Raw genomic sequence first — 17,008 nt, forward strand, 5'->3', positions numbered from 1 at the left:
TCAATGTGATTGTGATCTAGTCGTCCAGCAGAATATGGATGACGACCACAAACTTTTCTAGACAGTTTAGTGGAACGTTGGCAGGCTCATAACCTGTAGGTGTAGTGAAATTGGGTGTTCATTTGTTGTATTCTATCCATATCATGGTTGCCTTAGGACATTCATTGCTGAGGAAACCCCTTTGTAATAGTGTATGTCCCGATGAAAATCCTAGAATTAGGTCCCTTGTAATAGTTGTTGTCATAGGGACATAAAGTGAGGATAACGAGAATGGGTAATCGGGTTATTGTTGGTTGGTGAAATTAAATATAACTATTTATTGTGGGTTGAAAACCCTATATGCTCACCAGACTCCCAAGTCTGACCCACTCAGTTTCTTTGTATTACAGGTAGTGACGCGAGAGCATAAGTTGGGGGACTTGTGAATATGTTTTTGTTTATAGACTAGTAGTTGTATATAATTGTGTAAGGTCTATGTTTTATTGTTTATGATTTTGTGTTTGTATCGGAACATGACATCCCGAGTTTTGATATATAATGAAAATACATTTTTCTAAAGAAATGCTTTGATAAACCTTATTTTATAATGTATTGTTTTGGGGACAAATTCCGCAACTCTTTTAAATCAATGGATTTACTCTGAAATTATTTTAAAAACATAAATGAAACCGGTCTTTTCTGGCCGTGATTTTGGGGATGTCACATAATTAATCTAATTTCATTGATAAATTATTATTAACAGAAGAAAAAAATAGCAATATAGTATTTTAAAAAGAAACGAGGAACTGAAATGATAAATTTAAAAAGAAACAAGGGACTAAACGTGCATTTGGGGTACTTAAACGGCTAACGGTGATAGAGACTAACCGTGCAAGGAAATGGAAACATAGGGACGGTCCGAGTTAATTTTTGAAAACAGAAACTAAAAGTTCTTTTTGTTACCTAACCAAGGGACGATTTGTGTAATTTACTCAAACTTATATATGAACATGGATTAAACAAATAACTCATGCCACTATGATGATCGAGGTAAAATATGGTTAACGTAATGAAAATCTTAGATAATGAACTCAATTAAGAAAGAAAGACATGAACCAAAATTAAAAGTGAAAAATAAGGATTTGGTTTGTCACCCAAAGACAATCATGTAGTTATAAGAAATGGGGTGTTATAAAAGTTTGAAATCACTTAAAATGTACCGATTTTTATCATTACATACAAGTATAATTCTAAAAGGCGCGCCAAGGCGTGCCATGGCGTGAGGCACGACTCAACCGTTACGAAATGTCTTATGGCGTTGTTGTTAGGCATGCCGTGTGACAATGTGTGATATGGCGTGCCATGGCACATTATAGTATGTTATGGTGTAGTTTTTTTCATGAAGAAGTTAAGTTGGAAACAAAAGAGGAATAAAGTGAAGCCATAACAAGATTCGTTCTAAAAGAAATATTTGAGTGAATTCATCAAGGGGACCATTTCAAAAGTAGTGGGATCAGTTCTAAGAGAGTACCATAAGGAAAATAGTGAATGGACTTCAAATGAATGACATAATGAAGGAACTTCAAATTTGGTATAATAGCACTCGATAGATATTAAAATAGATACGAGTATCCATATGGTTTCAGAAAGTTTGGGGGAATAGAGGTGAGTTTTGATATAGATGATGAGGTTGAATCCTCAAGATTGAGTAGTTTGACAAGCTTATCTAGTCATGCTCCGTGGGGTCTTCAAGTGGTATTTAATGAAATCAAGATTGAATTTTACATTACCTTTGGTTGTGGAAAAGATGTCGTATTGCGTCATGGAAGCTTCCTTATTGCCCAAAGTTTGCAATTCATTAAGGAAGGAATATCGATCTTTGTTATCTTAATATGTTCTTAAAAGAAGGAATTTGACATTGCCTTTGGTGGGATTGCGTTTGGTTTGGTAAATCTATAAAACATCCCAATCTTATGTAAATTAGAATTGTTATCTAACTAATCTATCCATTACCCTGTTTCATAAAACCCCCTTTCTTCCCTTTCTGATTGATCATGCCATGTAATCACAGATTGATTGTTTAATTCCCACATGAAGTCTTAGATTACTTAAGGGGTGTTTGGGATTACTTTTTAACCTCAAAAAGTCATTTTTTTAAATTTAGCTTCAAAGAGGACAAAAACCAAAAATTATTTTTAAAAAGTGTTTGACTTAGTATTTCTTGACTTAAGTGGCTAAAAGTCACAAAAATACATCATTTTTTTACTTTTGAAAAACCACAATTTTCTTCTTGACAACAAGTTAATTTTTAAATAAATTTTCTAATTGTCAAACTTCTTTTTGAACTTTTTGACTTTTGGAAAAACCAAAAATCAAAAATTCATTTTAAAAACAATCTCAAACACCTTCTTTCTATTTGTAAACAATTGAAGAAGGTAGATGTTGAGAAGGCAAAAAAACAAAGATGGTAAGAGGTTAAAAGATGAGCGAGATAATAGACAAAATTGCAAAAATGGTCCCTGTGGTATGCAAAATTTTGGGGTTTTAGTCCAAACAGTGACTTTTTTGGTTTCATAGTCCTTTTGGAATGGTTTGTTTGTGAAAATGGTCCCTGCGAAAATTGAAATGACTATATTACCCTTGGGATATTTATTTTTCATTTTTCTTTCATTATTCTTAAAATTTAATATTTATTTATTTATTTTAACAATTAAAAAAATAAAAAAGGGTCCACCTCTCTCTCTCTCTCTCTCTCTCTCTCTCTCTCTCTCTTTTTCTCTCATTTCTTTGGGTTTGTTTGTTCGTTTCCTCATATTTTGAACATAAGAAATGTAATCCTAAAATCTCCATGAGAGCTCCTGAAACGACCCAAAAATACGACCCGAAAATTTCATTTTTAATATAACCAAAAATCATAAAACTGAGTATATCATAATAAGACCATGCGTTGCGTATCTCAAAACCATACTAAAATATTGTAACAAGAAAACTGTGTCACAACTGTATCAAACATATCTAAGAAAACTAAGTCAACTCCCAGGATAAAAACTGAAACTGTGGTGTGTGTGTGCGATGCCATCATCCCGAGCTCTTCCCCTTGCTTGCGGAAGTACCTGAAACCAAAACCGAAACTGTAAGCACGAAGCTTAGTAAGCTCCCCCAAACTACCACATACCATACAATACATATAAAGCACATACTGGGCCTTGCCCACTGCATCAGACCGAAGTCTGGAACTAGCTGCATCGGACCGAAGTCCGGAACTGACTGGGACCTTGTCCCCTGCATCGGACCAGAGTCCGGAACTAACTGCATAGGACCGAAGTCTGGAACTGACTGCATCGGACTGAAGTCCGGAACTAGTTGCGTCGGACCGAAGTCCGGAACTGACTGGGACCTTGTCCCCTGCATCGGACCGAAGTCCGGAACTGGCTGATCATGGCATAGCATAACACATATCAACTATTATAATCACATATACTGCATACTGCATCGGAACAGAGTCCGGAACACATAACACAAACATGCTTGTATCACAAAGACATCAAGCACTCTAACTACTGCATCAGACCAAAGTCCGAGACTACTGCTAATTAAACGGGCCGGCATTATGGCCGTAGACCCATTCCTACTAAAAGGAAACTCACCTCGTGAACTGGCTGCTGTGTGTATGGCTCTGGAAGCTATCTGCTGCTGCTCCGGTATCTCCCCTGCTACAAGTCCATAAACACACTTAATCAAATACTAAGCACTGCACTGGGGTAAAATGACTCTTTTACCTTTGGTCAAAGTCAACCCTCTCGGTCAAAGTCAACTCACAGTTGACCTGACTCGCCGAGTTGGGCCGCCAACTCGCCGAGTCTCTAATCTCATTTCACAACCCCACTCGAGGCTACTCGTCGAGTATGGCATCGACTCGACGAGTAATCTCTCGATCCAAGAACTCAGACAATCTGCATCCGACTCGCCGAGTCATATGAACAACTCGACGAGTTGTTCTTGAGCTTAAGAAGATTGCCTTGGACTCGCCGAGTTGTATGAACAACTCGCCGAGTCCCTCCATTACTGAGTCTGACCTCGAAATCGCTGAGTCCACTCTACTACTCACTGGTCCCACTCAGCATCACTCAAAAAGGAAGAAATCGGGGACTCGCGACTCGACTCGCCGAGTCATAACCATGCAACTAATCTAAACTCGATTCTGCTTGAATCCACTACATACAAATGATAGATCTGAGTCCAATAAGCTGATTCACCACGTAAAGTTTCCAACTTTACGTGTACAAACACATGAAAAAGGAGATAAAGGCTAAAAAGGCACTTAAAAGGGTAGATCTAGGGTTCTTATGCAAGGTAACTTCAAAAAGTCAATAGATCTGGGCTCTACAACTCCTAGATGAACAGATCTAAGGATATCTCGACGTAATAGGGTATCCATACAATCATAAGGCTTGAGAAAAGCATCAAACTAGATCTAGAAGAGTTCTAATGGAGGTTTAAAGCATAAAACAGGGGGAAATCCGAAGAATACCTCAAAGAACTCTGATTTGCCCTTGAATCTTTGCTCTACAACTCTTCTCCTTGCTCCTTTCTTCTTTTCCTTCTTCAATCCTTCAAAAATTTAACACAAGAACACTTAGATCACTCAAGGATGGATTAGGGTTTTCTCACAGCTTTCTCAGGGTGAAGGAGGCGAGAATGGGGGCTATAAGGTGGCTTAAATAGTGAGCAACCCGGGGATTTAGGGTTTCTTCCAGGCAGGCAGACTCGCCGAGTCCCGAATATGGACTCGCCGAGTCGCCGACTAACATGTGCTCGAAAATCCCGTCCCTACTCGGCGAGTCAGGCTATGAACTCGCCGAGTCCCTCTTGCAAACTTCTAAATAAATACCATAGAATCATCATACCGGAGACGGGTCGTTACAGCTCCACACAACCGTTTCCTCCTTTACCAGCCTCACCTTCATCTGTTAATCCCAGCCAAACACCCCTGCTTCGACAAGTCGCCTTAGCAACGACCTGCTTTCTTCTTCGATCTTCACCTTTCTTCCCTCCCATCAAGAAAGCATCCATCGAGAAGTCGTCCAATGTTACCATCCACTGTTGCTGAAAAAGAAACAAGCGTGTGAGTTATTGGTTCGTTCTGAAAAAGAACAGGGGTATAGAGGACGCCCTACTGATTTAGATAATCGACATTGGAGCCCTAACTTCGATTATCTACCACAATGATTTTGTTGCGGCTTGGTTGTTTCACCGACACACCAAGCATGGCGCTTGATTATTGATCCAACATTGTCGAATTCTCATTCTGTTCTTGGATACTGATCCAAAATCAATTTCACAAGGATGTTTATTGATCGTCTTTCCTTCTCCATCGGCAACAACTTCAGGCTTCAGGTTTCTTTCCGCCTTGTATGATTTTGAAGAGTGTAAGACTGTTTACTTAGTAATCTGTGTGTCTGGGTGATCTAAGTTAGAATTATGATGTTTGTGTTTGGTTTCAAATGGTTAATTTCTTGAAATCTAAGGTTCATATCCCAATTAATTTTTGCGGTCTAATTTTGACCATAGTTAATTGCTGTTTTTTTTTCCATATTTAGATTTTGGAGAATTAACCTTGCTTGTTCTTTATCTGTTTCTTCTTATTTTCATTGGTTGTATCTGAGTGAAATTTTGTAATTGAAGCAGATATGTGTTTGTACGATTGTTCTTCAAGGGTGAAATTTTGTAATTGAAGCAGATTTGTATTTGTACGATTGTTCTTCAAGGGTGCATCGATTTCAAACCTTGATAACAGTGGTTTCAATGTCGATTCCTGTTATTCAAGTACAAAAAAAGCTTGATTTCTTTATAGATGAATCAGTTGAGAACGGAAGGGAGAGAGAGAGAGAGAGAGAGAGAGGTGAGTCCTCTATTATTTTTTTAATTGTTAAAATAAATAAATAAATGTTAAATTTAAAAAAATGAAAGAAAAATGAAAAATAAATACCCCAAGGGTATTATAGTCATTTCAATTTTCGGAGGGACCATTTTCAAATACAAACCACTCCAAAAGGACTACGAAACCAAAAAAGTCACTGTTTGGACTAAAACCCCAAAATTTTGCATACCACAGGGACCATTTTTGCAATTTTGTCGAGATAAAAAGCAACGAAAATTGGTCAATTTAGTTCTAGCCATTTAGAACGAAGGACAATAAGGTCCATTTAGGCCTGACAATCGTGTCGTGTTCGGGTTGGCGTGTCGCGGATTGGCGGGTCAAAATATGTCAACCCAAACACGACCCATTTAAATATACAGGTCACGGGTTGGCGGGTCACGGGTTGACGGGTTTGGAACATAAACCCATATATGACCCACCAACCCATTTATTTAAACGGGTTCACAAGTTGGCGGGTTCGTGGGTCAGATTTGGGTTCATGGGTCCGAATTTTACATATTTAAGTCTTAAACATCCAAATGAAAATTAAAATAGAAACATGTTACAAACTTAGCCTTATAGGTTACCACTTATGACATTAGACCATTCACCACGAGTCATAATGTTAAAACAGTCAAATGGTCTAAGAATAAATGGTATATTTTTGTAATACTTATTAAATATTAATACTTGATACATAAATACATTTAAAAATAAAATAAATTTTTTTTATTAAGAATATAAACGGGTTGGCGGGTCAACCCATTTATTTTTTGAGAAACCCATATATGACCCGTTTAATAAACGGGTTGGCGGATTGGCAGATTGGCGGGTTAACGGGTTGGTGGGTTGAAAAACTCAACCCAAACTCATTTATTTCGTGTCGTGTCGCAGGTCGTGTCGCGTGTCGTGTCGAGAATTGTCAGCCCTAGGTCCATTCACTTTTCTCTTTCATATTTAATGATTTAAAAATAGAAAAAATAATTACAAAATATTAAAAAAATACTTAAAAAATATTTGGACAAATCTTTATTTTAAAAGATTAATAAAAATAAATATGATATTTAGATTTTAAGTCGAACAAATATATTATTTTGATGTTTAATAAGGACATATACGAAATTCTCTCATGTTTTAAAAAGATAATCAACACAACTTTTTTTTTGTATGTTTATCTGTTTTTTTAGGTTAATTAGGTCAACCATCTTTTAAATTTTACACTTTTGATCTAGATTTTAAATTGTATTATAAATTTGTCCAAATTTAAATTTTATTACAAATCCGCTAGAAATTCAGTTTTCTTGTACAATTTGTTTTTTCTACAATCTTTTAAGACTTTTTATAATTATTTATAAGATTTTTTCTTAATTTGTTTTCTAACCTTTTTTTTAAAAATTCCTTTACAATATTTTTTAAACTTTTTTAAAAAACTTCTTTTACAATATTTTTTAATTTTTTTTTCGAAATATATATTAGCAAACCATTTTTTCTAAGGGATTGTCTGACACTGGATTCGATGAAATAACAAATATGATTTAAAATAAGTGGAAATAATAAAACAATGATTTTGTAAACGATTTTTTCTAAAAATGTTGGTTGGCAAAAGTCGCACGATACGATAAAAGTACACGACGTGAAGCAAAATTGGAATGAAATCGAAATTTTGAATTCGTATTCATGTCATGTATAAGAGACACGACATCGTTTTCAAATTTCGACACAACAATAACACAAACATCGCGTTCGTGTTCATATTCAAAAGTGTTGTATATTTAGTAGCATTCTCTTTTTTTATGTTATTTTTTTCATGTTACTCATGTTTAAATTATATTTTTTTGCAAGAACTTATGTATGAATTTATGCAAATGATTACTCCTCGTCCGCCCATCTCATACTCCTAAAGCATCTTTTTATTTCATATTTCATTTTCCTTCGCCCCTTTCAAGCTCCCTTAGACTCGTTACGTTGTTCGACTGAACTTGTTGGCTTCACACTCTATTCGGTCGGAACCTGATTCATCGAGAACCTTCTCTCATAGATTCCCTTCACCAAGTCATCGCCAACAGTCCGTTCATATCCCTTGGTGTCAAAGGGCGAGTTCCTTTCTTGTCTTGTCAAAAAAATTTCTTTATTCTCATTTGAGAAAGACTTTCCCTCAATTTTTTCTTATTTTTGTTGTGTTAACATTTTTTCGTTTTTGTTGTGTTTTTATTGAGTCATTAACGAACAAAAAGATGTCAACGTGTCTTGTCATGTTCGGGTTAAGAAAAAGTAATTTGTATCGTGTCGTCTAAGGCAATAATACGGAACGACTGCCTGATTTGCCGCCCTACGGATTCGTAACAAAATTTTAAATTCATACCAAATTTGTAATAAAACTAGGCCAATAATGAAAGATGATGAACTATTTAACCACATGTAATATTAACCATACATAAAATATTAGTTGGTTACTATTTTAAAACATAAAATCTGTTATTCGATAACTTTAAAACATTGCAAAAAGTTAGATTCCATAAACCTAACAACTGAAATCTCCATTTGCATCAACGAAAGATTTTAGCAATCATATTTAAATCATTAATTACTTAAAATAAACATAAAAATATAGACATACCAAATCACTCATTTTGAATTGTGATCAAATATATTCTATATACTAGGTTATAACCCGTGGACAGCACGGGTTAGAAATTAAAATATATTTTTTAATTAAATTATAAGTTATTTTTTTTGAAATTTATATTGATAATAGATAATAAAATCTTTAATAATTAAAGTGTATATGTTTTGCAGTAATATGATAATGACATAACTATTAGTTGAAATTACGGGCCTTTGTTATTTAAAATGCAGGTATTTTGTATTTGTGTATATGCAAAAAATTTATAATTTTATAAAATGAAATATAATAATAAATAAACCAAATATAGAAATTCATATAAAAAATAAATTTGTAGAAAGTTTTTTATAGATTTCTAAGAACTTCTTTATACACAACATTTGATGTTTTATTTGTTAGTCTACCGTGTTTATCTAAAATCAACAATCTTAATCCTTGTCTACTTTGAACTCTGGATAAAGCAACGTACAATTGACCATATGTAAAAACCGGATCCTTTAGAAACAAACCAACTTTCGATAAAGATTGTCCTTGGCTCTTATTAATTGTCATTGCAAAAGACACAGCTAATGGAAATTGTCTTCTTTGGAATTTGAAAGGGATCTTGTCTTCAGAAGGAGTTAAAGACATTCTTGGAATAAAAGTCCGGTTTCCAATATTACTTCCGGTTAAGATAACTGCCTCGATAACACGTTTGCCCAAAGATATAACTTGTAGTCTAGTCCCATTACATAAGCCGTTTTTTTGATCAATGTTTCTCAATAACATAACTGGAACACCGATTTTTAAAATAAGCTTATGGTTTGGCAGACCTGAGACTTTAAGACCAGTTAAAACATCAGGTGAGTATAAATTTGTATCAAACTTATCATGAAGAAACTCGGATTGGCATAGGCTATCTGAACTTAAGTATTCAGTTGGTTCTCCTGGAAACATTGACAACAAACGATCGTTTATTTCTTGGACAACTTCATTCTTGGGAGCAATTATTGCTCTTTCTTGAAAATAATCAGGAATGTTGAAGTTTTCCAGTATAGAAGGATATACAAACCTAATTAATGAACCTATAGGATCATGTGGATTAGTAATGAGAATATCTTATGGAATATCAACAATTGCTTCACCGTCATTCGGACCACCAAGATTACCTTCTCCTATGTCTAAAAGCCAAGTTGCAAAATCCCTTATTTGTTTAATAGAAGATGGATTGCTTCCAACTGTTAACCTCATGTTTTTGGTTAGTTTATGAACTTTGCATTGTTAACATAAATAAAAAGAACTTAAAGAAGAATTAACAATGTTTTGTCTACTGCCACCTGGAACAACAGGTAGAATTTGTCTGAAATCACCTCCAAAGACAATCACCTTCCCTCCAAATGGGATATTTGAATTCCTAGGATTGACACACTTTAATATATCCTTGAGAGTTCGATCTAAAGCTTCAAATGCATGTTTGTGAACCATGGGTGCTTCATCCCAAATGATCAATGAGGTTTTTCGCACTAAACTGGCAAGATCACTCTTTGGATTTATTCTACAAAAAGAATCCTCGGTAAGATTTATGGGAATTATAAACCGAGAGTGTGCTGTCCTGCCTCCAGTCAATAATAATGAAGCTATCCCATTTGAAGCAACATTTAAAACCATCTCACCTTTACCTCTAATTGCTGTAGAAATTGTTTTCCAAAGAAATGTCTTACCAATTCCACCATAACCATAAACAAAGAATACACCTCCCCTATTATGTTTAACTGCATCCATGATATGAAGAAAAATGTCTCGTTGCTCGTTTGTTAATGCAACAAACAACCGATCAAACTCGTTCTTTAAATTTGGTATGTCATAATCTAGCTCCTCAGTAATAAGACGATTGTTTGAAGATGAAACAGAATCAGCATCTGGGTAAGGCATCTTTCCATAGTGTTTGAGACTGGAATTGTTACGGAGTAAAATTTGTTCTATCTCAAACAAAGTCAAGTTTTTAAGTTGATCTTCGTTTAGTGATAAACCTATACAGAAAATAATTTATTAATTAGAACGTATAAAAAAATAAGTTATTATGATGTAAAATATAATTGGATTTATACTGAAATTGTATATGCTAATATTTTAACAATAATGAGATAAAGTTATATTACCTGGAGACTTTAATCTCTGTTTTTTATTGTAAAGAATTCCATCTGATAGGTATTCCCAAGTGTTTTGCCAAACTATCTCTGGTTTACACAAACTGTTGGATAATAGCATCGTAGCAAATAAGAACCGTAGATAAAAACCAGATCCAGAAAGACTTGCTTCCTTAATTGCATCGACGAATTCTTTGTCATCGTCTGCCTCATATACAACTTGTTGTTGATTGGGAAGATGAAAAGGTAGTCTAATCACAGCAGGATATCTATAATGAACATCGTATTTAAAAATTCGCCATGATGCTTCACATGCAGAAATATATCTACAATCATAGCATTCTTTAATTTCATCCACTGCATCATTGTTATCGGAATCATTATTGCTTGGCACCATAGATACAGTAGCTCTATCAGGACCCTTGTTTATATATTTAAACAAATACTTTATGGAAGATCCCTGATTGCACCATTCAACATTAATGTGTGCCTGATATCTTTTCAACAGATATTTGTTGTATGGAACAACATTTCTGTTATCTAACTGAACACCAGACTTTTCTACAAAATGTCCATCATTTCTTCTCCGGTATAAGGGAAAACCATTTGAATCAACTGAAGTATGATCACAAAATTGCTTTGGAAAGTTTTTAGAACACTTTCCGTCGACCATGCATGGGCAATTCAAATTTTCAGCTCCGCATGGACCATGAATCATGAACTCCTTGACAAGTGAATACAATTCTGGATCATCATCAATATTTGGAATCTCAGCAGAAATAATGGGATCGATATCTTCAACTGTTGGAAGCTTGCATTTAGCATGCATAAACAGACATATATGACTATGAGGTAAACCTCTTTTTTGAAATTCAATTGTATAAACCACTGCATGCAAAATATACAAATAAGATATAAGTTAGCAACTAAAATTTATATATATATATATATATATATACACACACACACACACACACACGTTAAACTATAAATTGTAATACCTGCTTGAACCTTGCCGAAAATTTCATTTTCCCTTAAATCTTTAATGAATGCATCCAACTTGATCTTAAATAACCTACATAATATATCTGGCCTATCTTCTGGATGAAGTGGAGTGTCCTTAAGGAACCTTTGAAGTTCCGGCCATTTTGGATTACAAGTAAATGTTATGAAAAAATCAGGATATCCAAACCATTTACAGAGCGACATGGCATCCAAATAGTTTTGCATCATATAGCGTGCACCACCGGTAAATGAAGAAGGTAAGATCACACGTTGTCCGACGTTGGAAATATCTGTACTTCCAAGTGCTTGCTGATTACGCAAATTCTCATAAGACTCACATCTAAGAATTTTTTGTTGGTTACGTATGAAAAATAGCCTCTCGCTTTCAATCATGGTATATCCATCAACCAAAAATTGTTGGATCAACCTTTTTGCATTAAGAATAAGTGAGAACGATTGATCCCTATCTTGAATTCTATAAGCAAAAAATTCTCTCATTGTACAGGTTGGGCGCTTGCTATTACTTGAAGATGTAATACCTCTATGAAGGATATCAACTCTATAACCATCATCGCCATATGGAAATAGTAATGGATACTGAAGAGCAAGGTAAGAAGGATGTAATTCACTGATACGCTGTAAAAATCCTGATGAAGTTTGAACAACGATATCTCTTTTTTCAATTGAATCACAAAAATCACCGACAACTAAAGCTGCAACCTCAGAAGAAGTTGGTAAGTTATAGGTCCTTCCATCTTGTTCTCTTTTTCCAATTAATCTTAACTTCAAATTAGCACAAGGATTTTCATGAAGAGTGTCTCTTACCATCCTATAAGACTTGACCAACGCATTGTTCGAATCTAACATAACCTTCAAAAATTCTATAATTTGGAGATCATATGATGTTGAAGTTAACGTAGAATCGCTCGTCGGACCACTGAAAATATTATGGACAATTATTTAATATTAGTAAAAAAATTTAATGAATTGAAATGAGTTATTAAAAGATAATTGCAAAAATATACCCAAAAGTTGTCGATCTATTTGAAATCTCGTTCTCCGTATCGTATATGTATAACTGACAGAATTTCGGTCTTGAACCAGGTGTAGGTAAAAGACTTCCTATACTATGATAATTTTGACCACTAAGTTTGAATATGTACGGTGCGTTGCCTTTGTTGATGGATGAATCAACTTTGCCTCCCATCGATGTAAACGAAAACATTGAATTGTAACGTCGAATGTTCTTCATGAAGTGTTTGCTTTTTGAATCTACCGATCTATACAGATTTCGGTAGGATGACGGTGCTTCTTTTAAGGGTGGTAGCTCAACTTTGCCGTAACCACAACATAGGGAATAAGACGTATTATCTTTTTTTTGCCCTCTAACCGATTCATCTTTCCATAATTTTGCATGACAAATCTGACATATAATAATCTGATCTCCATGATCAAAGTAATCTGTTGTATGCAAAAAATATAAAAATTAATAAATAAAATAGAAAACAAAAATTAGAAAAAAATTTAATAAAATTAAAATTTTCGAATTATGATCACTTTTGGATATACCGCGGAAAATATCTTCAATAATATGATCATCTATTTTTTCTTCATCTAATGTCAAGTCAAACATAGGTATAGCGGATATAAATGAAGTCTTTCTTTTTAAATGATGTTTTCCTCTTGGTAACTTGATTGATGAATAATTCTGGATTATTGCCGAACGATTGATGGATGTTGTGGCATTACCAAACACTAAATTATTTTTGTTAATAGAGAGCGGTGTTTGAAAGTTATTATTGAATATATAACTGCCTGAAAAAAATACAAATCATAAGGTTAGCAATAGGTATGATTTATATAAAAAGTGAAGCATATATTTTTAATTTGGTGTATTTAGAAATACGTACCATTTGAAATGTTAGAAAATGGTGTTCTAACATTTATATTTGAAATGTTAGTGGATATAGTGGCGGTACCAAACAAAAAATTATCTTTGTTAGTAGATAGTGGTGTTCGAAATTTATTATTGAAAATATAATTCCCTGACAAAATTAAAATACAAATTAGAAAGTTAGGAATTGAAATGAGTTATATAAATGTGAAGAATATATTTTTATATTTGTGTATATAGAAATACATACCGTTTGAATTTGTTGAAGGATGATCAATAATTGTATGTTGATATACAAATGATTTGACTGGATTTATATTTTCCTTATCTAATGTAACACCTGTATAATTATTTGTAGATATTAATCTTTGACGACGATTGTTTGTTATATAATAAGAAAACATAGTTAGTAATAAAAGAAATAATATTAATTATTAAAAAAAATAAGTTAAAGAGTCATAAAATTTTGAAATAATTTTTATATTAAAAATAAATTTAAGTCAAAACGAATATACTTACCTTTATTCAAAGATGAATTTTGAGAGTTTGATGATGTATGTAATATTTTGGATTTTTTATTATCCAAATATAATTTTCTAATTTTTCTCTTCTCTTTAGCGTTTGTAGATTCTGTAGTGTTCTTTGAACCTATAAAATAGTATAAAACAATTTATTTGAACCTGTAAAGTTAAATATATTTTTATTTAAAGTTAAATGTATTTTTAAAATATTAATAAATAACATATTCAAAATAAATTAATAAAACTTATAATTAGTGAAAAATAAAGTAAGAAAAATACCGAATTGGGTAAGAATAACATGTGCAATAGGTGTACGATGAGACAATGATGTGGTATATTGTTTTTTGGATTTTTTGTTATCCAAATATAACTTTCTGCGTTTTCTTCTCTCTCTAGCGTCCATTGCATTCATGTCCTTGTTTGGTATGTAATGAAAATAATAGAATATAGTTAAAAATTAAATTAATAATTTAAAAATAACTGTTACAGAAATACAGTTAGAAACTATTGGTAGCTCATGTAATATGTATAAAATTGAGTAATAATGAAAATGTAAATAATTTGGGGCCGGAACAGGATAAAGGATATTCATAGGATAATGATAATAACGGTTTGAAATTAGGTACCTGTTTACTGAATATTAATTCTGGCAAAAAATGATCATTTCGGACCAAATGGTCATTTTGCCCAAAAAAGTATAATTAAAAAAAAACAACAAAAATGGTTATATTTTTAAATCGTAATAAGTATTAAACATCTAAATGTAATTAAATAATCAATATCGAAATGCATGAATACTTTATACAAATCGTTAAATATTAGGTTTATAAAAATCAATTTACTTTGCATATCACAGTTAATATGTATGTATTATTCAAAATTTAGATTTAAATTATTTCCCTTTCAAAACCAATAAAATAAATGGAACCCAATCTTGATAAAACTCCATAAGTGCTTGTAAATATAACAAATGCTGAGACTGTATAAAGTTTCAACAATGAAAACAATGATTTTATCTCATCTTCTAATCAGGTAATCTTCACAATTATTTGTTCTAATATGGCAACTTACACTATTAGTATCAAGAAATCTGATGTGAGTTTTTTTTATTAAATACCCAAATCATGTTACACGATGAAGATGCTACAACTCCAACATCCTTTAGTCACAGAAGTTTGGTTCCATTCTTGATGACTGTTTTATGGTATGATTCTGGTAATATTTTACTTAAGTTAGATTCATTTCTTACAAAATATTTACAATCCATGTTGCTAATGTAGGTCAAGTTACTTAAGTTAGTTTCCTTATTCTTCCACCACCATCGATATTGTTGGTTTACAATTTTTGTTATCATAAATACAGTTCACTATTGAGTTTTATTGTGAAAAAAAATAGTTTGTAAGCTAATTATGTCATTAACCGTTGAAATATTTACCCGATTTCACTTATTTCTACGAATCTGCACAAAAATCGACACTCTAATGCATACTATTCTTAGTAGTGAACGAATGCTTCATTGTCTGAAATTGATTGCGTCTTCTATCTATGCATTGCTAAATTATAATCTTAATTTTTATATGTTGTGCGAGTTGTAAAAGATATATAATCGTTTTTAACCATAAGAGCATCTTACTTTCATTTCTAACCTATTAATTTAGCATTTTATTGTGATTACAAGTTATCAACCCATATTCCACTTTATGGGCATAATTATAATTTAATCGTCCTCTTATTAGTCCAGGAGCATATAAGTACTTTAAATATAATCATATTTTAACATATCAGGGGCATAAAGGTAAACTTGCTAAAATTGCATAATGTTTATTTTATTAAATGTGTTTCCACATATGATTATATTTAAAGATGTTTCAATAATGACTGTAAATATAATCATATGTTAACACAACTGTGCTTTCCATTTTATTATTAAATGTATTCTCCAAGTAAATCCCTCTGTTATGTATATGCCCTTTTTTAAATGTATTTCCACATATGATTATATTTAAACATGTGTATCAGAATGACTATAAATATAGTTTTATGTTAACATATTTGTGCTTCCCTTTTATTATTAAATGTTTATTTTATTAAATGTATTTTCCACAGGGGCAAATCCCTCTATTATGTATATGTATTTTGTCATATACACCATTCTTTGAAAGATGTGTACCAGAATGATTGTTTTGCCCCTGCACGGGAAATTTACGTATATTGATATATTGTTTTTATTTTATCCTATTTTTCCTATTATTTAAGAACAACGAACATTAGCCAAGCTTTTAAACTATATAGAAACTAAAAAGGGTGAAAATTGTCAGAATGACAAACATGAAAAAAAAAATATTTTTTGTTTTAATTGTTTCCTATTAGTGTATTGCTATTTTTATGTTTAAGTTGACAAATTAAGAAGAAAAAAAAAAGTAAAACTGACCAAATTGGACAAAAAGGTCTTTTGGGTCAAAATTCAACTTAACGGTTTAGTAGGTATAATGCTAAAATGGGACTTATTTAAGAAAATCAAACTTTATGCTTGTGACCTTATTTTGTGATTATGGGTGATCGAAAGTAGAATACTCAATAACTTAATTTTATATAATTGTCTAAAAGTAAACCATTCTATTTAAAAAATGTTGTTCTTGGTAGTGATATGATCCGGTCCAAATGGTGTCATTTTTTTTTAACACAGGGTTAATGAGGATTTATTATACAACATGTATTTTGTATAATGTCATTACTAATTTTTAGTAATTTGGGTTCAATTACATAATTACTAATTTTCATAATACATCTGATAATTCATGTTATTAAAATGGACTCATGTTTATTATTGCAGCTGATTTAAAAAAGAAAAGCAACAAACCAAAGAGACCAACAATCAAGTCACTATTCGGTATGCTTCTTTATTTTTTTTTCTTTTTGGTTAATGCAACAAAAAAATGA

General features: G+C 32.5%; 1 protein-coding gene across 1 annotated transcript; it reads right to left on the bottom strand.

Annotated features, from left to right (window-relative positions):
- Nucleotides 1-4,899: 4,899 nt before the first annotated feature.
- On the bottom strand, nt 4,900-14,480 carry LOC145075782 (uncharacterized). The gene is made up of 14 exons (XM_079021898.1): nt 14,348-14,480; nt 14,067-14,195; nt 13,798-13,887; nt 13,564-13,698; nt 13,223-13,468; nt 12,679-13,114; nt 11,650-12,590; nt 10,661-11,536; nt 9,872-10,531; nt 9,671-9,772; nt 9,012-9,586; nt 5,596-5,794; nt 5,242-5,300; nt 4,900-5,085 (listed from the first exon to the last, which is right to left on the bottom strand). The coding sequence occupies exons 1-14, from the start codon at nt 14,478-14,480 to the stop codon at nt 4,900-4,902; spliced, it is 4,767 nt and encodes a 1,588-aa protein (XP_078878024.1).
- Nucleotides 14,481-17,008: the final 2,528 nt, after the last annotated feature.

The sequence above is a fragment of the Lactuca serriola genome, chromosome 9 (genome assembly GCF_051521515.1).
Source record: "Lactuca serriola cultivar US96UC23 chromosome 9, Lser_US96UC23_V15, whole genome shotgun sequence".
In the NCBI taxonomy this organism is placed as follows: Eukaryota; Viridiplantae; Streptophyta; class Magnoliopsida; order Asterales; family Asteraceae; genus Lactuca; species Lactuca serriola.

Excerpts from the sequence above, each read along its gene's own strand:
- LOC145075782 (XM_079021898.1), bottom strand. The coding sequence starts at position 14,480 with ATGAATGCAATGGACGCTAGAGAGAGAAGAAAACGCAGAAAGTTATAT. Across the intron at positions 12,591-12,678 it reads AATAGATCGACAACTTTTGG|TGGTCCGACGAGCGATTCTA; the intron begins GTATATTTTTGC and ends TAATATTTTCAG. Across the intron at positions 5,795-9,011 it reads GTTTGTTTCTAAAGGATCCG|GAATCGACATTGAAACCACT; the intron begins GTTTTTACATAT and ends CTTGAATAACAG.